This window comes from Schistocerca gregaria, chromosome 1 (genome assembly GCF_023897955.1).
Source record: "Schistocerca gregaria isolate iqSchGreg1 chromosome 1, iqSchGreg1.2, whole genome shotgun sequence".
Lineage (NCBI taxonomy): Eukaryota > Metazoa > Arthropoda > Insecta > Orthoptera > Acrididae > Schistocerca > Schistocerca gregaria.
The window spans coordinates 542,817,031-542,842,606 of record NC_064920.1 but is presented as its reverse complement, the minus strand read 5'-3'; the positions used below and the strand labels follow the sequence as shown (position 1 = coordinate 542,842,606).

Genomic DNA, 25,576 nt, shown 5'->3' with positions numbered 1-25,576 from the left:
GGCCAAGATTCAGACAATCCTTCAGATTGGCTCATGCGCAATTTTGGTAGCATTGCGCGCGAAGGTGCGGCTAAGGGAAAGTTTTAGCATAATTCTAGACAGGGGTTTCGATACTGGACATTCGAAATTAGCCACATGCGTGACGGCTTTCTGCAGTCCACCCCCTGCTGTAGTGACAGTTCGCCACCCAACCACACATTAAGTGTAAGTTCATGCAATAATGGGGCGAGTCTGTAACACTGACGTGGGATTAGGCGCGTTTCTATGCTTCACATAACTAGGCACTTCCATGTCTCACGCATCATAGTTGATGCCACGGGCATGGCTTTCTGTCTGGTCTCCTTGCATGCTTGACCCCTTCAACTTTTCAGAATAGACGCAATCACCATGGTCAATCCGACACCACATTTGCTATTCGATTAAGTACAACCTTTATTCCTCCTCGTGGTATACTTTGCGATCCAGTATCACAAGAGACTAATTTTCACGGGTTCAGATTCCGTCCTTTTGATTAATGACCAGCATTGGCGGCTGAAGACTTCCGGCATAAGAAGTCACACTCATTGTGCCAACGGCCTTGTCAAAGAGGGCGGAGGAGCGGACAGAGGTTCAGGACAATTTTGTCCTTGGGTTGGGAAACTGCCTCTAAAGGCGGAAGAATCGGCAATGATCAACGGCATGGCGATCCAGAAGGAATGCAAACCACTGTGTGAAAGACACACAACGTCTATCCACAGGACATGTGCCATGTAACTGAAGATGTGTCATGATGACCTCTCCATGGGCAAAATTTCTGATATAGCCCCCGTTCGGTTCTCCGGGAGGGGACTACCAAGGGAGAGGTAATTGAGATAAAGATTGAATAATCAACGAAAGGATAACGTTCTACGAGTCGGGGCGTGGAAAGTCAGAAGAAATGAGATAGGGTAATATCAACAGCAGCAGAAAATGGTATAACGGGAGTAGAATTCATTGTGAATAGGAAGGTAGGGCACTGTGAACAGTTCAGTGACAGGGTTGTTCTTATTAGAATCGACAGCAAATCGACACCGTTAACGATAACGATAGTTCAGGTATGCATGCCTACGTCGCACGCTGAACATGAAAAGATAGAGAAAGCATTTGAGGGTACTGAAAGGATAGTACAGTACGTACAGGGAGATGAAAATCTAATAGTCTTGGGAGACTGGAATGCAGTTGTAGAGGGAGGAGTAGAAGAAAAGGTTACCGGAGAATACGGGCTAGGGACAAGAAATGAGAGAGGAGAAGACTAATTGAGTTCTGTAATAAATTTCAGCCCGTAATAGCTACTACTCCGCTCAAGAATCACAAGAGGAGGAGGTATATTTGGGAAAGACCGTATGATGTGAGAAGATTTCAGTTGCAGTACATCATGGTCAGGCAGAGATTCCGAAATCAGATACTGGATTGTAAGGCGTACCCAGGAGCAGATCATCTTTAAGGCTATAGATACAGCAATAAGGAAAAGCTCAGAAGGCAGTACAGTTGAAGACATGGACATCTCTAAAAAGGGCAATCACAGAAGTTGGAAAGAAAAACAATGGTACAAAGAAGGTAACTGCAATGAAGCCATGGGTAACAGAAGAAATACTTCAATTGATCGATGAAACAAGGAAGTACAAAAATTATCACGGAAACTCGGGAATACAAAAATACAAGTCGCTGAGGAATGAAATAAATAGGAATGCAGGGAAGCTAGGACGAAATGCTTGCATGAAAAATGTTAAGAAATTGGAAACGATATGATTGTCGAGTGGACTGACTCAACATACAGTAAAGTCATAATAACTTTCGGTGACATTAAAAGCACGGATGATAACATTAAGAGTGCAACGGGACTTCTACTGTTAAACGCAGAAGATAGAACGGATAGGTGGAAAGAGACCATTAGTTGGTTGATTTGGAGGAGGGGGGGGGGGGCAAATAGCGAGGTCAACGGTCCCATCGGTTTAGGGAAGGATGGGAAAGGAAGTCGGCCGTGCTATTTCAAAGGAACCATTCCGGCATTTGATTCAATCGATTTAGGGAAATCACGGAAAACCTAAATCAGGATGGCTGGACGCGGGTTTGAATCGTCGTCCTCCCGAATTTTCACCTCGTTTGGTGAAAGAGTACATTGAAGCCTCTATTAAGTGGAAGACTTGTCTGATGTGATGGACGAAGAAACAGGTGTCGATGTAGAAAAGGCAGGGGATCAGGTATTAGAATTAGAATTTGAGATAGCTTTGGAGGACTTAGATCAAATAAGGCAGAAGGGATAGATACTCGTAACATACCACCACAAATTCTAAAATCATTGGGGAGAAGTTGCAACAAAACGACTAATCGCGTTGGTGTGTAGAATGTATGTATCTGGCGACATACCATCTGACTTTCGGGAAAACATCATCCACACAATTCCGACGACTGCAGGAGCTGAAAAGTGCGATAATTATCACACAATCAGCTTAACAGCTCATGCATCCAAGTCGCTGACAAGAATAATATACAGATGAATTGAAAAGAAAACTGAGGATGTGCTAGATGACGACGAGTTTGGTTTTGGAAAAGGTAGACACACGAGAGAGACAATTCTGACATTGCGGTTGATAATGGAAGAAAGACTAAAGAAAAATCAAGACACAGTGATAGGGTTTGTCGACCTGGAAAAGGCGTTCGACAGCGTAAAATGGTGCAAGATCTAGATTCTGAGAAAAATAGGGGTAAGCTATAGGCATAGACGGGTAACACACAATATGTAGAAGAGCCAAGAGATAATAATAAGAAAGGACGATCAAAAACGAAGCGCTCAGATTAAAAAGGGTGTAAGACAGGGTTGTAGTCTTTCGCCCCTTACTGTTCAATCTGTACATCGAAGAAGCAATGATGGAAATAAAAAAGAAAGGTTCAGGAGTGGAAATGAAATTCAAGGTGAAAGGATATCAATATACGATTCGCTGAAGACATTACTGTCCTAAACGAAAGGGAACAAGAATTACATTATCTGCTGAAAGGAATGAACAATCTAATGAGTACAGAATATGGATTGTAAGTAAACAGAAGAAAGACTAAAGTAATGAGAAGTAGCAGAAATAAGAAGAGCGAGAAACTTGATATCAGGATCGATGGTCACGAAGTAGATGAAATCAAATATTTCTACGACCTAGGCAGCAAAGTAACCAATGACGACGGAGCAAGGAGGGTATAAAAAGCAGACTAGCACTGGTGAACAGGGCATTCCTGGTCAAGAGAAGTCTACTAGTGTCGTAGGTTTTAATTTGAGGAAGAAATTTCTCAGAATGTACGTCTCGAGCACAGCATTGGTACATGGAGTGTGGGAAAACCGAAACAGAAGAGAATCGAAGCAGTCGAGATGTGGTGCTACATATGAAAGTTGAAAACTAGGTGGACTGGTAAGGTAAGGAATGAGTAGGCTCTGCGCAGAATCGGAGAGGAAAGGAGTATGTGGAAAACACTGACAAGGAGAAAGGACATGATGATAGCACATCTGATGAAATACCAGGTAATGACTTCCATGGTACCAGAGGGAGCTGTGGAGGGAAAAAGCTGTAGAGTAAGACAGAGATTGGAATACATCCATCAAATAATTGAGGACGTAGGTTACATGTGTAGTGCTCTGAGATGAAGAGGTTGGCACAGGAGAGGAATTTGTGGCGGGCCGCGTCAAACCAGTCAGAAGGGGGAAAAAAGGATGCTCGTACCCTCCCATATACCCACAATCATTAATTTAAAACAAGAACTACATCTATGATTCATTTGTCAGGGCCATCCACCTGTTCAGTTTACATCCGCATTCCTCATTATCATACAGCTGAATTACAGTGGGGGTTGGGGGCTCCTTATCAACAGGGGGTGCTCGATTTAATACGTACATGTAATTCCATAACCCCAGTGGCGACTTGCAATAAGTGGCTCTCACATAGCGATTTCCTATTGTCGAAAGGTTCGGACAAAGAGACTTATGATCATAAAATCAAATTATACAAGTGACGGGTATTGTGGGAAAATGTTTTATACAAGTTGATGTTTTTATTGTCATTTGCGTACGTTACTTAATTTTTACACTGTACTATCAAGTATCTCTGTTTGTTTCTGCCTCCAACATAGAAATAAATAAAATGGGTCTCGAACCAGGGTCGCCTGGACAGGAGTCTCACTCGCTTGCCACTCGGCTACTCGCTCACTAGCCAAAATAGTAAAACTTTTCTTTATATACAGAGCTGCCGAAACGTTAACGAGGCCACATTGGCACGTACAATTTTAGGGTGTGATAGGTGCCTACCCACACTATAAGCATGCGAAGTGGGAGCTCATAAGATGCACCTCCCAGAAGGTCCCCTTGCCGTAACACTGCTAGTACTTGCAACAGCAGAAAGCTGCTCTAGTTTACAGTAGGACCGCAGTGTACGTTGATGCAAATACGAGAGACGTGTGAAGCTATTTACTCCTGTAAAGGAATAAAGGAGAATGATCTGAAGGCAATCTTGAACGTCGGACTGACTAATACCGCCAAGCTGTGACTAACAAGGACGGAATAATGAGCAGTTCGTGTCAGATGTGATGCAGAGCGACATCTGAAGGGTGGACGAGCAATATGCGTTGTCAATGAAGTCCCTCTATCGTTTCAGAAAATCATACTTTGGGAACTACTTGAGATGTAGCATCGTGTTTTGTTGTTAAAAGTTTCGCAGCTCTCAAAGTATTTTTCTGTTATGCCAAGCCTGCAATGTGTGCCTCAGCCGCCGCTTGCAGAACATCAAGGTGATATCAGAGTTCTGCTCATGTAAGCGTCAGCATTGCGGCATCAACAGTTCTGACTGCTTAATCGATATCTGCACGAAGGGTACCATTATCATTGACTGGTGTTGTGTACGCGCAATCCGGTGTTGTGTACGCGCAATCCTGGACATAAGGCAGGTATTACACTATCAAATTTTGTTTGACGAAATTCCTCTGGAAAATAAAATTTGAATGTGCAATACAGAACTTGGTCAAAGTTGGACCTTGGTCAAAGTTGGACCTTGGTCAAAGTTGGACCTTGGTCAAAGTTGGACCTTGGTCAAAGTTGGACCTTGGTCAAAGTTGGACCTTGGTCAAAGTTGGACCTTGGTCAAAGTTGGACCTTGGTCAAATTTTCTTTGATTAAATCTATGCCTCACCTTAGATTCGATCAAAGATGTGTGTGCGTGGAGAAATGTAACCGCTTCAAGCGCTAGCACCGCTGCTGCTGCCTGGTATCTAATTTTCATCAACACAGCTTCGAGATTTAAATGGTGTGCCGCATCTGTCTGATAGAAATGTACGAGGCAGATGAACCACTGCATAACTAGCGGCATCCAGAATACAAAAATAGAAGAAATACGGCCAGGATGTGCCTCCAAGGATGTAAAGGAGAAAACGAACAGCTGTTGTAAAAATAAAAACGTTTCTCAACGGGTACATACTAAACATTTATTTGCCTTCAGATCATTCTCCTTTATTCCTTTATAGGAGTAAATAGCTTCACACGTCTCCCGTATTTGCATCAACGTACACTGCGGTCCTACTGTAAACTAGAGCAGCTTTCTGCTGTTGCAAGTACTCGCAGTGTTACGGCAAGTCTTTGTTTCGCAGGCACGGCATTTCTGGGGTGTGTTCTCACTCGTAATTTGAGGAGCCACTTTTTTTATGCTCCTATTGAAATGCACTGTCGTCCATTCGCAAGTAATGTTCATACGGCTTTACATCCTCGACGTGCAGCTCCCGTAGCACATTTTGTGGGATGCTTTTGCCATTTCGCCGTGAAACGCACGGCCTCAGCCAAGTGCGTTTCCTTTTTCTTTTCTTCTACTCCTCTTCCAAGCGTGAATACAAAGTAGTTGTGTACACGCAACTGCAGAGCACAGCAATATGTCTTCATCGGCCATTCTGAAGAACCTGTGAAGTCAAAGATCTTTCTGAAAGAATATACGGTGAATATTTGATTACATTTCTTTGTGAAAGAAAATCTGATAATTTAATACCGGCCTAAGCAACAAAAAGAAGTCAAAGGGCGTAACATCGGGAGAGTACGCAAGCCATGTCGTGGGACCATCGCGCATTGTCTACCTTTCAGGAAATGTGTTATTCAGCACATCCCTCACATTCAAACTCCAATGTGGAGATGCACCACCACGCTGGTAGATGATGGACGGCTGCAGCTCTTCGATCTGTGATAGCAGGAACTATTTGAGTATGTATCATGAACCATGCACCTTGCCGTTGGTGGGGAGGCTTGCGTGCCTCAGCGATACAGATGGCCGTACCGTAGGTGCAACCACAACGGAGGGGTATCTGTTGAGAGGCCAGACAAAAGTGTGGTTCCTGAAGAGGGGCAGCAGCCTTTTCAATAGTTGCAAGGGCAACAGTCTCGATGATTGACTGATCTAGCCTTGTAACATTAACCAAAACGGCCTTGCTGTGCTGGTACTGCGAACGGCTGAAAGCAAGGGGAAACTACAGCCGTAATTTTTCCCGACGGCATGCAGCTTTACTGTATGATTAAATGATGATGGCGTCCTCTTGGGTAAAATATTCCTGAGGTAAAAATAGTCCCCCATTCGGATCTCCGAGCGGGGACTACTCAGGTGCACGTCGTTATCAGGAGAAAGAAAACTGGCGTTCTACGGATCGGAGAGTGGAGTATCAGATCCCTTAATCGGGCAGGTAGGTCAGAAAATTTAAAAACGGAAATGGATAGGTTAAAGTTAGATATAGTGGGAATTAGTGAAGTTCCGTAGCAGGAGGAACAAGACTTCTGGTCAGGTGACTACAGGGTTATAAACACAAAATCAAACAGGGGTAATGCAGGAGTAGGTTTAATAATGAATAGGAAAATAGGAATGCGGGTAAGCTACGACAAACAGCATAGTGAACGCATTATTGTGGCTAAGATAGATACGAAACCCACACCTACTACAGTAGTACAAGTTTATATGCCAACTAGCTCTGCAGATGATGAAGAAATTGATGAAATGTATGTTGAGATAAAAAATTATTCAGGTAGTGAAGGGAGACGAAAATTTAATAGTCATGGGTGACTGGAATTCGGTAGTAGGAAAAGGGAGAGAAGGAAACGTAGTAGGTGAATATGGACTGGAGGGAAGAAATGAAAGAGGAAGCCGTCTAGTAGAATTTTGCACAGAGCATAACTTAATCATAGCTAATACTTGGTTCAAGAATCATAAAAGAAGGTTGTATACAGGGAAGAATCCTGGAGATACTAAAAGGTATCAGATAGATTACATAATGGTAAGACAGATTTAGGAACCAGGTTTTAAATTGTAAGACATTTCCAGGGGTAGATGTGGACTCTGGCCACAATCTATTGGTTATGACCTGTAGATTAAAACTGAAGAAACTACAAAAAGGTGCTAAATTAAGGGTATGGGACCTGGATAGACTGAAAGAACCAGAGGTTGTAGAGTGTTTCAGGGAGAGCATGGTGGAACAATTCACAGGAATGGGGGAAAGAAATACAGTAGAAGAAGAATGGGTAGCTTTGAGGGATGAAGTAGTGAAGGAAGCAGACGATCAAGTAGGTAAAAAGACGAGGGCTAATGGAAATTCTGGGGTAATAGAAGAAATATTGAATTTAATTGATGAAAGGAGACATAAAAACCCAGTAAACGAAGCATGCAAAATGGAATACAAACGTCTCAAAAATGATATCGACAGGAAGTGCAAAATGGCTAAGCAGGGATGGCTAGAGGACAAATGTAAGGATGTAGAAGCTTATCTCACTAGGGGTAAGATAGATACTGCCTACAGGAAAATTAAAGATACCTTTGGAGAGAAGGGAACCACGTGTATGAATATCAAGAGCTCAGATGGAAACCCAGTTCTAAGCAAATAAGGGAAGGCGGAAAGGTGGAAGGAGTATATAGAGGGTTTATACATGGGCGATGTACTTGAGGACAATATTATGGAAATGGAAGAGGATGTAGATGAAGACGAAATGGGAGATAAGATCCTGCGTGAAGAGTTTGACCGAGCACTGAAAGACCTGAGTCGAAAAAGGCCCCGGGAGTAGACAACATTCCATTAGAACTATTGACGGCCTTGGGAGAGGCAGTCATGACAAAACTCTACCATCTGCTGCGTAAGAATATAATAATTCCAACCCCAAAGAAAGCAGGTGTTGACAGATGTGAAAGTTACCGAACTATCCGTTTAATAAGTCACAGCAGCAAAATACTAACACGAATTCTTTACAGACGAATGAAAAAACTGATAGAAGCGGTCCTTGGGGAAGATCAGTTTGGATTCCGTAGAAATGTTGGAACACGTGAGGCAATACTAACCTTACGAATTATCTTAGAAGAAAGATTAAGAAAAGGCAAACCTACGTTTCTAGCATTTGTAGACTTAGAGAAAGCTTTTGACAATGCTAATTGGAATACTCTCTTTCAAATTCTAAAGGTGGCAGGGGTAAAATACAGGGAGGATAATGGAATGTAGTGGAATTAAGTCGGGTGATGCTGAGGGAATTAGATTAGGAAATGAGACACTTAAAGTAGTAAAGGAGTTTTGCTATTTAGGGAGTAAAATAACTGATGATGGTCGAAGTAGAGAGGATATAAAATGTAGACTGGCAATGGCAAGGAAATCGTTTCTGAAGAAGAGAAATTTGTTAACATCGATTATAGATTTAAGTGTCAGGAATTCGTTTATGAAAGTATTTGTATGGAGTGTAGCCTTGTATGGAAGTGAAACATGGACGATAACTAGTTTGGCCAAGAAGAGAATAGAAGCTTTCGAAATGTGGTGCTACAGAAGCATGCTGAAGATTGGATGGGTAGATCACATAACTAATGAGGAGGTATTGAATAGAACTGGGGAGAAGAGGAGTTTGTGGCACAACTTGACAAAAAGAAGGGACCGGTTGGTATGACATGTTTTGAGGCATCAAGGGATCACAAATTTAGCATTGGTGGGCAGCGTGGAGGGTAAAAATCGTAGAGGGAGACCAAGAGATGAATACACTAAGCAGATTCAGAAGGATGTAGGTTGCAGTAAGTACTGGGAGATGAAGAAGGTTGCACAGGATAGAGTAGCATGGAGAGCTGCATCAAACCAGTCTCAGGACTGAAGACAACAACAACAACAACAACAACACAGGTAAACATTTCCTGTTATGGTTTTCTTTACGGACAAAAATGGGCCTATCACCCGATCTTGCATTATGCCACATCCACCGGGATACCATGAAGATGTTCACGTTAGTGTGTTTTATTTTCCAAAAGTCCTAATGTTATGGCAATTTAGATGTTCAGAAATGTGAAACTTTCCTTTATCTGAAAACAGGCGTTGTATCAGTTAGTCGTTGTGAACATCTATGGAGGCCTGCATGGAACGCGCGAATGCATACTGCAGAAGACGATAGTTTGGCGTCAGTGCTTAGCCTATTTGCACTTTATATGCAAGAAAACGTAACCGCTCACGTAACATTTTATGAACAGTTAACCGTGCTTCCTTCAATTCGCGTGATCCACGTCGAATTAACTCCTGGGGCTGCGGTGAAACGCATCTTGCAGTCCTTGCTTGGGACACAGGGGGACGTCTACTTCGAGAAAGATATTTGGCAGTTCCCGTCTCCTTAAAGTTTTTGAGCCATCTAATTATGCTTGATTTTTACCGGCTGTTCTCTCCCATATTTGCGTCGATAATTCCCCAGTGCCATTGTCACATATTCGGATTTTGCATACCAGATGACGCAATACGCCTCCTCCTCGTCTGTCGCCATTTTGATGCAATACAAATCAAATCTACAGCAAAAAAGACACAGGAAGAAAGCCTTGAGAGCTGCTAAAAGTTTTAATAGAAGCCCGATTCTCTAAATAGATTAAAAGTTATGTATTTTTAATAATAGCGGGTCTGTGGGCACCCTGTATAGTTACGTAAAACGCTTCAGTAATATCTGAAGGCAATCGCTGTAGTATAATGGCCTAAATCATTTCGAACTTTTGTAACACTACCCTCATTTGTAAAATCATTTCGCGTACAACAATCCTGTACTACTAAAATTATATATTAATACCTTCAGCTGCTGACGGGCGTTGATATATATCAACGGGGACAGGTGAAAATGTGTGCTCCGACCGGGACTCCAACCCGGATCTCCTGCTGAGATGGCAGACGCTCTATCCATCTGAGCCACCGAGGACACAGAGAATAGGGCGACTGTAGGGACTGTCCCGCGCACGCCTCCCGCGAGACAAACATTCTCACCTTGTATATCCACACACTACATTCGTAGTGTCCCTAGCCAACACACTCATTACTTGTGGAAGACATTCTTACCAAGTCCCGTAAGAGTCCGGGTAATATGTGTGCATCCGCACAGGAAGAGGAGGTCATGGCCGGTATTGCCAGAACTATATACTCATATGGATATGGTGTCTGTTCTTAAGGACATGTCCGAAAGAACAGACACCATATCCATACAAGTATATCCTGTACTATAGTCTAGATCCTGTTTGCTGAATATTGTTTAGTGTTAGGGCGCACATATAATAGTAGTGATCTGTAATAATTCCAGCATGCCTACTGTCTGCGATGCTTTCATTAAGTAACAGAATATCTGAGTTACTACCACCCATTGTGGTTTTGTAAATCACTGTCCACCTCACTGCGCTAAACCGGCCCAGATAGATTAAGGAAGTAGCTATGATATCCGTGATTTTGATTACTGTGTTTTAGCCGGTCTAAAGGCATTATTTTAACTGATTATCAGCTTCTCATAAATCCGTTTTGCATTTTTTTGTATATTTGATGGCGACTTTTCGTTGACTGTCGTCAGTTTGTCAGTGTCTCTGTCAACTGGACGTTTCAAAAATTAGAAGATCAGATTTTCGGTAAATTTATTGTTTGTTCATTAGGTTATGCACTATTACGATATTAGGAATAATACACCGTCGAGTGGAAATCAGATCCCCAGATTGCGGTTTATTATAGTGAAAAGTTACTCTGTACAGAGAGATTTGCCTAAGAAAGAATGTCTTCACAGCTCTAATGAAACTAAAGACACATGTAGTATAATCTAAATGACGAGAAGACGATTGGCATTATTAAGATGCGATTGGAACAGTACACCGTTTTAGCCGTTTAGTAATTCAGATGCTGGCTGCTGACTGCTGCTAATGGCTGATAAGACCAACTTTTAACTCTTTCAGAGTGTTCTTGCACTGATTACAATGACACGACCTAGCGGCAATAGGACGAACTATAATAGTCTATATATGTACCTGTTACTATTTTACTAGACTTTCGAGAACTTTCACAAAATGGAACGCCTGATACTTTAAGAGGTAGAGGGAAATTGATCGAAATCTGTACTGACAAAGTAAGTGCTGAATAAATCCACTTGTTAGTATTAACATTGCATATGGAAAGGCAGTTAAGATAGGGCATTCTCAATACATCCATAATGACTAAATATATCGGGCATTCTAAATACATCCGTAATAACTAAATACATCGTGGTGTGATTTTCGTTAAGTTATAGCGGAAAATATGGGAGTTTTCTGACGTATGAAATTAAACTTAACATTTGCAGCTACCAAATAAAGATACCGAATTCTTTTAGATGGAACTATATAGTTTTTTTCTGTGACATTGGAAACGGCCTTCTAAAAAGACGTGAAGAACATTACATGTGCGGAACTCTTTATGGAATAGTAACAAGGTAACAGCGCTGTGAACTGTTGTCTCGACAGTCACCGACCAGTGACCTACATCTTCAGCGAAACTCACGGGCCTATCGATCCTGAATTCAGTGGTCGGCGGAAGAAAGTGCTACCTCACAAGAGCGTATTTTGCGTTCCTGCATGTTACATGTTTGGTTATGTTCAAAGAAAATAAGACAAATACAAACAGACAAAGCACTTCGTTTCGTATAGTAGACAGCTTTTTCTAGCGGTAGAGTTGGGTTGGGTTGCTTGGGGGAAGAAACCAAACAGCGAGGTCATCGGTCGGCCGTGCACTTTCAAAGGAACCATCCCGGCATTCACCTGGAGCGATTTAGGGAAATAACGGAATCAGGATGGCCGGAGGCGGGATTGAACCGTCGTCCTCAAGAATGCGAGTCCAGTGTGCTAGCCACTGCGCCACCATGCTCGGTTCCTAGCTGTAGATATGGAATTACTTGTTGCTAGAATGGAGTGCATTCGAAAAGACAACAGATAATGCGATCAAGCAAATCCTTACTGAATTGAGTACAGCTAAATAGAAGCCGCATTGTATATCAGAAATAACAGGAGTAGACGAAAACAGCCTCATAATTATGCCAAATCAGGGTAAGGGGCGTTAAATCGAACAAAGTTTATTTTAACCAACAGACCGAGGGGGTAGAGATATGGCCATAGAACGAAACCAGTCACCTACGACCGTGCCCAAGTTTGTCCCGTAAGCGAACTTGCTTGTGTGTCTAGCTGCGCCGTTTTTTTTTTTTCCGACATAGCTGCTGCTGCGGTGGCTGTTCATTTGTTTGACACTGTCTACTATGTAGCGACCTCGGAGGCAGGAATTTCGAGCACTTGCTGAAAAAAAGAAAAGCTATAAAAGAAATAGGACTTTAAAATGTTATTTTTGCTTTCAAGCACTGTCTTAGTTCATCTTTTCTGTTTTGTTGTCCTTGTTAGAGCAAAAGTTCATTAATCCTCTTTATCATCATAATTCAGAACATTTCCTTTAGTCTTTACAGCACCGTGGGTTGGCTGTCTTACTGCAGGATCTTATCAAATCAGCGGTACTTCTAGCGTACTTCATTGAATACTCAAGCTTTAGCCAGTGCAAACCCGTCTCCGCATCCGAGGACGCTAACGCACGTCTGTGCAATGACTCGCGACTAGGAGGTACATCGGTTCGACTCCTAGCGATGAAACAAATTTTCTCTGCCAGCATCTGGCCGACAAGGCAAGGAGAGGTGGTGGTGTCAAGTCCCTGACCAGCAGTCTTTTCGCCAGATCCGTCCGTCGGCGGTCCTCTTGGTGCTAATCGGCACGAGCAGGCATGTCCCGGCACTTCACACTCTGCCTCCTCTCGTCATCAGCGCATAACACCAACATTACGCTACACTACACTCTAAGCGCACCCATTACTCACCGAGGCTCAACAAATACATACACCACCTAACTATCAGATATCTATATCTACACCTACATGATTACCCTGCAGTTCACAATTAAGTGCCTGGTAGAGGATTCATCGATCAACCTTGAAATTATTTCTCTACCGTTTCACTCTCGAAAAGCGAACGGGAAAAACGAACACTTTAAATCTTTCCTTGTGAGCTCTGATTTCTCTACTTTTCACAACAATTTCTCCCTAGGTACGTGGTCGCCAACGGAGTATTTTCGCGCTCGAAAGCGAAACTTGATGATTGAAACTTCATGAGATGATCCTGCCGCAACCTCAAACACTTTTGTTTCAATGATTGTCACCCCTTCTCTGGATTTTTCCATGTTCTCCGTGAATTCCAACTGATGTGGATCCCACACCGCACAGCAGTACTCCAGAAGAGGGCGCACTAGCGTAGTGTAGGTAGTGTCTTTAGTAGGCCTGTTGCATCTTCTAACTGTTCTGCCAATAAAACGCAGCCTTTATTTAGCTTTCCCCAAACATATATGTGATCATTCTGGCCTAAGTTATTCGTAATTGTAATCCCTAAGTATTTAGTTGAAAGACAGCCTTCAGATTTGTGTGATTTATCGTATAAGAGATATTCAGCGGATTCTCTTCAGTACTCATGTGGATAACTTCACACTTTTCAGTAATTAGAGCCGATTGGCAACTTTCGCACCAAATCATTGTCTAAATCAATTGCAAATTGCCTTTGATCGACTGACTTTACAGAATAGTAAATGACAGCATCGTCTGCTGAATATCTACGAGGAACGCTCAAATTGTCTCCTAAATCGTTTATGTAGATCAGGAACATCACACAGCCTTTATCACTTCCTTGCGTGATGACATATATTACTTCGGCTTTGCTTGATGACTTTCCGTCAGTTACTACGAACTGTGACTTTCCTGACAGCAAATCATGTCGATAGCACTCATTACTTCGTGAGAATTAAGACATAGTTGTGTTTCACAAGAACGATATTTTCTGGATCCCTGTTGGCTGTTTGTCAATAATCCCTTTCTTCGAGGTAATTCATAGCGTTCGAGCACAGTGTATGTTCCGAAATCCTACTCTAAATCGAGGGTAGCGATATAACTCTGTAATAAAGCGGATTACTCGTGTTTCCTTCCTTCGATATAGGAATCACTTATGCAACTTCACAGCGTTACCCGCAAGGTAAGGGGCGCTGAACCGGCAGCTGAACCAGCCCCGTTGGACATCCCAGTCAACAATGCCATAACATTTACATTGTAAATTTGTGGTAATGTCTTATGGGATGAAACTGATGAGGTCATCGGTCCCTAAGCCTACACACTACTTAAGCTAACTTAGTCTAAGGACGACACACACACCTATGCCCGAGGGAGGACTTGACCCTCCGACGGAGGGAGCCGCGCTGACCGCGACAATACGCCTCACACCACACACATTTAAATTTTTACCCTCTACGTATCGTAGTAAATTCGCGCCTAAAGCGACCAGGCAGAAATTGAATTTTAAAATTTGCTTGGTTTAAGAGTTAAACTGAAGCCGTTATCGTCAGGTAATTAAAGTACTAACGGACTCTTTAAGGGGGAACGTATGACAAAATACGCAGGTACACAAGCTAATTTTACTTTTTGAGAGACAACTGAAATAAATTTCGCACTTGTAGTAATTATGTTATTGGCTATAATCTACATCTCTTTTACATTTTTTGTCAAATAAACTGATCAGGATGTTGCTGGATACTTTTAGAACACGTACCATCACATAATCAACATTTTATCAGTGGTTATTTTATTTATCGCTTTCAAAATGTGGTAGGTTATTCTCAGTAATTCGGCAAACAAATCAGCGTATCTATTTTTGTTGAAATTGATGTGCTGATGTGTATGACACACAGCAACTTTTATTTCACACACGTTTAAATAAATTTGTCAGTCATACACAGTGAAAAATTTTGTACCACAGGAAGTTGTGTTATAGTACGTACAAAGTCTGCAGAAAATTTGATCCTGTTATCTGAAATGGATCGGCAGAATACGCTCCATTTACACTGAAAAATGAAAGTTGCGGGAAAAGCAGAAAAAAGATTAAGTAAGTGCCGTAGTGTTGGCTATGGACATACAGTTAGGCTCTTTATTCTTCATGTAGCTCTTTTATTCTAGTCTGATCGTTCTGGGGTGGCCTTTTGGCAATACCCTCCACTGACAAAATGGCAAATGGCTCTGAGCACTATGCGACTTAACATCTGATGACATCAATCCCGTACAACTTAGAATTACTGAAACCTAACTAACCTAAGGACACCACACACATCCACACCCGAGGCAGTATTCGAACCTGCGACCGTAGCGGTCGCGCCGTTCCAGACTGAAGCGCCTAGAGCCTCTCGGCCACACTGGCCGGCCCTACACTGACATTTCAGAACTAGTAATACAGATATCATCAATTTCCTCCATTAGGTTTTCAGCGAAGAAGGGTCCTGATCCTTCCAACGCTACCATCATTGAACACCAGAAACGCTTCATATGAGGAAATTTTAACAATAGTAGGTGAACAAAATGTTGTTTTTGGGCGTCGCTTCCAAACAAGGCTCTTAAAGCTTTCGGTAGGGTTGTGTGTTTCACCATGTGTGCATTTCATTTCTTTAACAAATACAAATTAATCGCATCGTAAACGGGCTCACAGCTTCCTATACTATACAGGTGTCTTCTCTGACGGCAGGAAGTAATAAAACATAGCACAAAGCCCTGTAGAAAAGGGGGTGTGGCAATGAGTCTTGGTTGAAACAGTTCCATCATTTGTTGCACGAATCAGACTCAGAAAATTGGAGAGAATATTTCTAACATGCCACAGAACTATCTGGCGGTATAAAAATATTCTGTATTTTTGACTCTTCACATGACATGTAATAGCTGGAGCAAGTTATTTTAAATTCACACACTTCTGCGCGCTCTTCGCCGACTGGCTGTGGTTTTACGGTCGTAGCTGGACAATTGTGAATTTGCGACCGACGGTTGCTCCTGTGTACCGAATGAAGGTTAGCAACGGGGACTGTCGAGGAAAGCAAGACGGCGAGTAATATTGACGACGTGTGCAGTTGAGAGGCTTTACCGGGAAGACGGCTCCAGGTTGGTGCCTGCACTGCTCTGTGTCGAGGAGCCGCCCGCCGCACAGGGCGAGCGTATCGCCCCGCCAGGAATGCATGTGCCCCCTCACGCACGCACATCAAAGTGCAGGAGCGATAAGGCTGGGTATCGGCAGTCGCGCCGGCTGGCTCAGGCCCTGGAACGCTGCCTTATCTCTGCGATACGCTTCTCTACGCCGCACCGCTACCGAAGCGGAGATTCTACATCCGCACCCAGTCCGCAAGCCGCGTTACTGTGTTTGGCGGGCGGTACTTCCGGTACAGTTATCTCTTCCCCGTCTCCGCTGTTCCGTTCGCGAAGAGCGACTGCCCATAAATCTCTGCAAGAGCTCAGATTTCTCCGTTTTTCTAAGGCGCTGCAGTCATGGACTGTGCGGCTGATCCCGGCGGAGGTTCGAGCCCTCCCTCGGGCACGGGTGTGTGTGTGTGTTTGTCCTTAGGGTAATTTAGGTTAAGTAGTGTGTAAGCTTAGGGACTGATGACCTTAGCAGTTAAGTCCCATAAGATTTCACACACATTTGAACATTTTTTTCTCCCTTTTTACCATCCCGGTTGTATCGCGAGATACAGGGGTTGGAGAAAAATATAAAACATCAAAAGCACAATACATTACCAGCCTAATACGGTGCAGAAAAACCGTTGGCACTCAAAACAGCGTCTAGTCCTCCCGGAGTGGAGTGGAGTGGTTTCAAAAGAATCTTATATCACTGCCACTGCACTGCGAAACCAGTGGCAATTGCCGCTAATGGTGATGGAGGTGGATAAGGATCACGGACTCTTCTCCTCAAGGTAAACCAAAGAAGCACAATAATATTGACATCTGGTGTCTGTGGTGGTCAGGGGAGATGTGGGCTGCGCGAACGGGAGCCCTGTCGTCTTGAATCGCAACCTCACCACCGAGAAACAAAACATTGTACCACAGGTTGGATAATATCATCCAAAATGATCACATAATACTTGGAAGTGATGTGACCCTGCAGAGTAAACATGGAGTCCACGGAATACCATGCTACGGCTGTCCATATCAAAAAGGACGCCAGCCATGTTTCACTCTTGGGATGTAAACTCGCTCGGGAGTTGGAAACTGTGAATCAAAGTCGTCCCACCAAATGATATTCTTCCAGTTTTCCATAGCCCAGTTGTTATGGCTTCGGCACCACGTTTTCTTGTTACGAGCATCTGCATCACTGACTAATTTTGCAATTCCAGCTCGCGCTGTAGTTCCCTGCTTATGGAGCTCTCTTCGTTTGTTGTGGTGCTGACAGGGTTCACGAGTGGAGAATTCAGTTCTGCAGTGACCCCTACAGCTGTCGTAGTTCTCTTTTTTCACAATCTTCTTCAATGACCGTCCGTCACGATCAGTCAACACACCCTCGTCCGCGTTGTGACTTAACGGATGATCTTTTTCCGTTTTCCCTGTATGCGGCAGAAACCTTTGATACTGTGCATCTTGAAACATCAAACACGTCGGCTGCCTTGGTTACGTAAGCACCCACCATATGACACATCATCCTCTAGCATTACTTTTCCTCAACAGTAGTTGTCGAAATCAGCATTATTTTTCGAATTTTGGACAGGTCAATATTATCTCAATTGCTTTTCTGAAAACGTTTCTATAATTTTACACACACTATGCTGTATTTCAAGCTAAATTTATGACAGTGAATTATTTTACACAATGTTGTACTCTTTATATTATAATCCATAAGTACTATTTCTGAATGTACAGTTAAAATTATTTTTTTTACAAACATTTGAAATTACGATCTATTGCCACATTTAAAATTTCTATTACTTATTACGGAATCAACAAACAGACAATGGGAAGGGTGATTTCCGATGAAGAAAGAAGGATGAGATCCGAGAGAATGAAGTACTGGGATGGCAGGAAACTGAAAAATTCTTTGTATAAAGTTGGCTAGAGTCGTCCAATGAAGGCCATAAAATGTAAATAATAATAATAAATAATAACGCAATCCTGTGCTGTTTACTACGTTCATTTCTGGATTCATTTATGAAATAATAATCGAAATGAATAATGTAACGGAAACTAATAGAAATTCATTTGTTAATAAAAATTGTGAACCCTTTGGAATACGGTTGTGTCCGCATAGTATGAGAGCCGTAAGCTTGCCTCTGATGTGATCGGACATTTTTTTTAATATTGTGCGAATAAAGTAATTTCGGTTTTGTTAATGTGAAAAATCTAAATATTGTATGATATACCAAAATGAGAGAAAATATATTTACGAGGAAAATGCTTCAGGAACAATCATGAAATTTATTTAGTTCAAACCAACGGTAAGGGCCTCATGTGAGATTTACAGGTTCAAGAATCAGACCGCTAGACGAGAAGAACTGCAGCCATCTCAACATGACAGCCTAAGTAAACTTGAAAGTTTACTCTAATTTTCGCTCCTCTTAAATCTTCACAAAACAATTTGCTTATTAATTACTTGGACAGGACATTGTTTAATGTGGGTAAGAGATGTAATCAGGAAGGACGGGGGAGATTACACCACCCACAATGTGCCCACGTTCGACGTAAAATACACACAGCTACACACGACACTGTTCTGGCCACGGCTGACACTTGCAACGCATTGTGGACAATGTAAAGGTACGGTTCTGGTCAGATAGAACAGCGCAACTTGCAACCTTGGCCAGCGTCTGCATTTACGGTCAAGCATGCGTTTCTCGAGGTGTTTCATAAGTTTCTCCAACTCCTGTATGCATAAAAGGAAATAATATGATGCCCGATGCTTCCTCGAAATACGCTCTTGGACTGCATAAAGCGCCTCGTGCAGTCTGCCACGGGCGTCTGATAAACAACTATGGTAGCGCGGAGTGATCGCGCAGTTTGAGGTGCCATGTCACGGATTGCGCGGCCTCTCCCACCGAAGGTTCGAGTCCTCCCTTGGGCGTGGGCTTGTGTGTTGTTCTTAGCGTAAGTTAGTTTAAGAAGTGTGTAAGTCTGGAAATCGATGACCTCAGCAGTTGGTCCCTTAGGAATTCACACACACATTAACAACTACATCATGCTCTTTTGCTTATTAAACGAAACCTGTGACAAAACGAATCGCTCATATTTGGATCTTCTCTATCTCCTCCATCAGTCGTACCTGGTAAGGATCCTAGACTGACTAGCAATATTCAGGATTCAGTCGAACAAAACTTTCGTAAGATACTTGAAACAAACAAGTTTATTCCGATGGCTGTTATTCATTTCTATTCTATTTTATTTTGTGTACTGCGACTCTTAAGCTGTGTAGCCATTTTCAAGTAAAATATTTAACTGATTAATCACATATGTTTTTGGTTACAGTCATATGATTTGATGGGCGCTCCATGAACCACATTGGAGATAGAGGGCGGAGGACATTGTCATCACGTTCTAACACCAAACATTAAACATATTTTCGCACGGTCACTCATGTTAACGGATCAAACGTTTTGTTTGATAATAGCTACACAGTCAAACCGTCGTAGCACACAAAAATAAAACGGAAATGAATAATAATCAGCGCAGGGAGCTTAATTCTTCCAAAACGTTTATCAAGGCTGTGGACGCTATTGGAAGTAAATTATTTCTGTAAGCAACCGTACTTCTTTCGCTGATGATTAACGTTCCTGTAAGATTCTTGGAATGAATCTCAACCAGGCATCCGCTTTCTCTGCAGCTCGGTTCGTGTGGATTCTCGTTGGTATTTTATGGTCGACACTGCTTCTAGTGATTGTTCGACAAGAATACAATAGAAATATAATGAATCTTACCGCCAATTTATCCACAACAGGTTTTATGGTCAACTAATTGTGTCGATTATGTTGCGTTGAATTGCTGATTGCTTATTTCGTGAGCGCACGTGTTTCTGACGACTGTGGTTTTGTTATTTTAACTAATGCTAACGTCTTGAATACAACAGCTGGCATCCCTTCTGAGGTTTCGATTACTTGACATAACAGTCAGTTTGATCCTGAATATCTTAGTCGTACGTGTAACAACCCATTCAAGCAACAGCACTGCTTAATTCCTAAAATTTTAGGTGCGGGAACGCACAATCGCCCCCTCCTCCAGCCACAACTCTCGATTTTTTAAAACTTCTGATAAAACTTACGATGATCCTCTTTTTTACAAAATAATGTTCTAAAACTCAGGTTTTAAATTCATCGTCTTACAATAAAACAAAAAAACCCAATTTTCGTTAAAATAACAGGTGTTGCAGTCTGACCCCGTAGCAGTGTTACGTCACTTTGCTCCCTAGTTTTCTGCTCGTTACATGCCGGCCCAAGTCGATACTTTTCGTGACTATAGCGTCATACTTTCAACTGCTGCCAGGCGCAGCGTTCTTATAGTTGCATTGTAGCTCCTCGCTGAAGATATGAGGAGTATCTGTTAACAACGCATTAAACAATGAATGACGAAGATACGGCTGGTCGATCGGGGCAAGTGACGTTCAGACTTCCCGAAGAGTCAGGAAAAATAGATCAAATGAGATATGAGACACGTAGTTAGATGTTTAGTATATGCTTTAAATGTCATATGTCTGTTAGTCATTGACTTGTATTAAACTGAAGCCATTGCTGCAAATAAGTGACACGATCGTTCCTGAAATACTATTTACGAAACGTTAATTCGACGTAGCATTTGTACCATAGCAGCCAATGGTTCAAATGGCTCTGAGCACTATGGGAGTTAACATCTATGGTCATCAGTCCCATAGAACTTAGGGCATAGCAGCAGATCCGGATGTGGCGCTTCAGTTGACATCAATGGAAGATATAAGAAAAACATTACCCTCTCCCCCTCCCTCCTCCCCCCCCCCCCCCCATTCATTCCACGGCGGTATCCATTGAACCACGTTGGTCAGAGATCGGCGCCGCGGTAAATTATAGTAACGTTATAGTTTAATACCTGTGCACTATTTTAAATCTCCTGTGCCGACTTGTTCCAGTGAATTAAAAGAAAATCATTGCGAGATGCCGGAACGCCGTCCCGGCCGAAATCAAGCCCTGGCCAGCAGTGTCTGATCGATACCCGACGCCCCGATTTCCACTGTGCTCGGAATACTACTCGGGGAGTAGGCACCACGTCAGTGCAGCTTAGAGAGCTCTGCGATATTTTCTACTGCGTTCAGATCCAACTGCATCGCCCATATGGACTGCAGTTTCAATTCAAATGAGGCCACGGACGAGAACAAACTGGTAATATTTTTGGAGGAAGTTTATTATTACGCAACCACGATAAAACCATAGTAATACGCTAGCCAGAGGAACTAACTGAAAGCAGAAAACGAAACACGACACAGCAAAGCTACCAATGAAGTCTACTAGAAATCTGTCCGGTCACTGATGCGGCTGGCCATGCGAAGAGGCCCTGGTTCGATTCCCGGCCGAAGATTTTCCTCGTTCGGGGACTGGGAGCTGTGTTGTCCTTACTTTCGTATCGTCGCAATTGACATTCACTAATTAGATGGCTGTATTGGAACGCACCAAAACTAATAAATTGAAAGTAGTCTATTGGTAGGACAGTATTTGCGACGCGGTGTGGGAGACACGGAGCGTACCTTGAGCCTGGCGTTGTCGGCGAGCGCGCGGCTCGCCCTCTGGCAGGCGGCCGCCAGCTTGTCGTCCGGCGAGCCGGCCATGGCGCGCAGCTCCTCCTCCAGCGCCGCCTGCGCCGCCTGCGCCTTCCGCGCGGCCCCGCCGCCTCCGCCCCCACCGCTGCCGCTCTTCTTCTTCTGCATGCCCGCAGCCGACTTCGGCTGCAACAGCCGACACCACTAGTCACGCATCCGCTGTCACCAGACTTCGCCTTGCGCGCAGTGGACAGATGGCATTCACAAAGAGCAAAGATTTTTTGTTTTTTGGATTTGAGGTCTGCCAGTTACGCAAAACACCGTTTCTCTCAGTACCCAACCACGTTTCGGCACCACTGTGCTATCATCAGTGGGTTTCAGTTTTTATTTATTCTGCAATGTGAACAATTTTTGTTACACGATTATAAAATTATGTGCATTTTTAGCTCGAACAACAGATAGCTTCTTTTTGTAAATACCTTTACATTTAGTGAGCATGAATTTTCTGGACAGCTTCTGTGTTAATTATTACAGGTGGTAGTGGTGGTGGTGGTGGTGGTGGTGGTGGTGGTGGTGGTTAGTGTTTAACGTCCCGTCGACAACGAGGTCAGTAGAGACGGAGCGCAAGCTCGGGTTAGGGAAGGATTGGGAAGGAAATCGGCCGTGCCCTTTCAAAGGAACCATCCCGGCATTTGCCTGAAACGATTTAGGGAAATCACGGAAAACCTAAATCAGGATGGCCGGAGACGGGATTGAACCGTCGACCTCCCGAACGCGAGTCCAGTGGGCTAACCACTGCGCCACCTCGCTTGGTAGTGTGCGAGGTGCATTCAAGTTCTAAGGCCTCCGATTTTTTTTCTCCGGACTGGAAAGAAATAGAAACGTGCGCATTGTTTTAAAATGAGGCCGCGTTCATTGTCAATACGTCCCAGAAATGGCAGCACCGTACGGCACATGGAATTTTACCGCCAGCGGCGAGAATGAGAAATATTTTAAATACTTAAAATGGCGACGTTTTCCTTACTTGAACAGCGTGCAATCATTCGTTTTCTGAATTTGCGTGGTGTGAAAACAATTGAAATTCATCGACAGCTGATGGAGACATGTGGTGATGGAGTTTTGGGTGTGTCGAAAGTGCGTTCGTGGGTGCGACAGTTTAATGAAGGCAGAACATCGTGTGACAACAAAGCGAAACAACCTCGGGCTCGCACAAGCCGGTCTGACGACTTGATCGAGAAAGTGGAGAGAATTGTTTTGGGGGATCACCGAATGACTGTTGAACAGATCGCCTCCAGAGTTGGCATTTCTGCATGGCGACCTGAAAATGCGGAAAGTGTCATCCAGGTGGGTGCCACGAATGCTGACGGACGACCACATGGCTGCCCGTGTGGCATGTTGCCAAGCAATGTTGACGCGCAACGACAGCATGAATGGGACTTCCTTTTCGTCGGTTGTGACAATGGATGAGACGTGGATGCCATTTTTCAATCCAGAAACAAAGCGCCAGTCAGAGCTCAATGGAAGCACACAGATTCACCACCACCAAAAAAACTGAGGGTGGGTTGTGGTTGTTGGCTTTAAGGTGGTCAGGAAATGTGCTATAGGACCTGTTGCGTTTTAAAGCTCTCACCTTATAATCATGTAACAAAAAACACTTTTGGGTACTGAGAAAAACAGTGTTTTGCGTAACTGGCGGACCTCAAATCCCAAAAATGTTAACTGCAAACGCGGCCAATACAAGGAGCTGCAAATCAAAAGATGGAAGCAAAGATATTATTTAACATCCATGAGTGGAATATCTTTCGGCTAAGTATTGAACCCTCTCAAGCCCAATTTCTACACGATCGACTCTTGTCTCAATCGAATACTCGAGACAAGTGAGTCTACTGCAGCGCCCGTGGCGTTTTATTCCTCTCGTCTGTTCTGAGCACTCATTTTCGCTTAGCGCCAAAATCGGTACAAGTCAGCGCCAAAATCGAGGGTGTTATGAAAGCTGTTTGCTGTGCAGTTTGGCATCTGAACTGTGAATGAGAGGACATAGGGGCTATCCTTTTTATCAAAAAAATTTGACTTATAGTAACAAAATGTAGCGACAAACAATGATAATAGAGTGTACTAATGACCAAAGGTGGATTCATAGTGGAAGTACATGTCAAGGTCGTGTGGTAAATTCTTTACACTCATGAGAAATGAAGCATATGAAAAATTTCATCCAAACATTACATGACATAGTATACACAATTTGATTGAGAAAATAGATACTTGTGAACACTTAAAACAATATCTGGAGCGCTGTAAATAGCGTCTTTTTCTATATTCTCTGTAACTTGTTACCTTGTTAATTTTCAAATAACTTCGAAAGTTATTTTTCTACGATATTGCAGAGCTTGTGTTACACCGCATTACGATGTAATGTTACTTCGGACACGATTTTCGTAATTCGGAATAACACAGTCACTGCAGTATCGTATTCATCCGCCGACAAATGCAAGTACGTAGAATTTGTTGCGTCCTGTGTGACAGTTAACTCACGGTGCCACTACAGAGTGTCACGCGGTGAGGCGTGACCTCAGTTGCATGTGTGAACCTGGCTTTAGTGACGTAACAATAGACTTAATTAATTTTCGGTTCTTTGCCGACAAACTTATGAAGGACTTTGCTGGATTTTATTACAGAGATATGGACATTGGAATAATTCTGCGATAAAAATGAGATATTAAAAACAGATGTAATACAAGAAATATTTTTTATGCTGAAAAGAAACAAAGACTATTTGCAGTTATGAAATACTTGTAATCAACTGTTATTATTTCCACTCTTCTTCGTTCATCCATACTATAGCCTGCTATTTTTTTGAACACTTCATCAGTGCAATTCGGCAAGAAAGCCACCTTCCGTATGTGTTACAACTGGTTACTGCTGTGGAATCAAGCGGGCCTGGTGAATGGCATAGCGTCATCCAGCCCCCAGTTTTGTTTACCCGATTTGCTCCCACAGCATTACCTGTACATGCATAATATTCTACAATAACGGACATGTTTTAAGTATCATTTCAAACTTAGTGTGCCGTATGACGACGTAACATGTCCAAATTTTTTGCAGCGTAAAAAAGTTTTTAACAGGTTTTCGTCTTATTCATAAATATGTCTACCGCCAGCGTGCTTTAAAAGCTTTTTGCCCTAAGCTTTAACACATACAGCGAAAATAGCTGTCAATATAAATAAGATTCACTCCTTCAATAATCAATAGAGTCACGCAGTATCAGGCACTGTTTACGACACACTCAATGGTCGTCAACTATGTTGTATAAGTACTCACAACTGAACATCGAAGATAAGTTATTATTGAAAATAAATACGTAGAAAATGAAAAAAAATATTGAAGACAGAGTAACATAACGTCAGACGAAGATATTGAGTAGCTTACTTGCATGCACACCTCACTACAAGTACCATGCATCTCTAAAGCATTTTCCTATTGTCCACTTGCTGTCTCGCTCGAATTTCAGATTCTTACAGAGATGATCAACGTCATCCAGATATTTACCGGTTTCACAATTCACAACGATTGCACCATCAAATGCCTACTTTTTGCTGTAGTTACATTTCCATCGTATTAAGTATCCAAACTCTTCGTAAACAAACTTTCAAACAAAGTTTTCAAATTCACCACAAAATTTGCAGGATGCTCTTGAGACTTCAG

The 25,576-nt window shown here is 42.8% G+C and overlaps 1 protein-coding gene across 1 annotated transcript in view; it reads right to left on the bottom strand.

The window, feature by feature from the left end:
- LOC126359214 (alpha-taxilin) overlaps positions 1 to 25,576 on the bottom strand; it is a 256,645-nt gene that overhangs the window by 33,055 nt on the left and 198,014 nt on the right. The window contains exon 4 of the mRNA XM_050007614.1: positions 21,863 to 22,060. Coding sequence (XP_049863571.1) covers positions 21,863 to 22,060 — 198 coding nt within the window. The remainder of the gene's footprint in view (positions 1 to 21,862; positions 22,061 to 25,576) is intronic.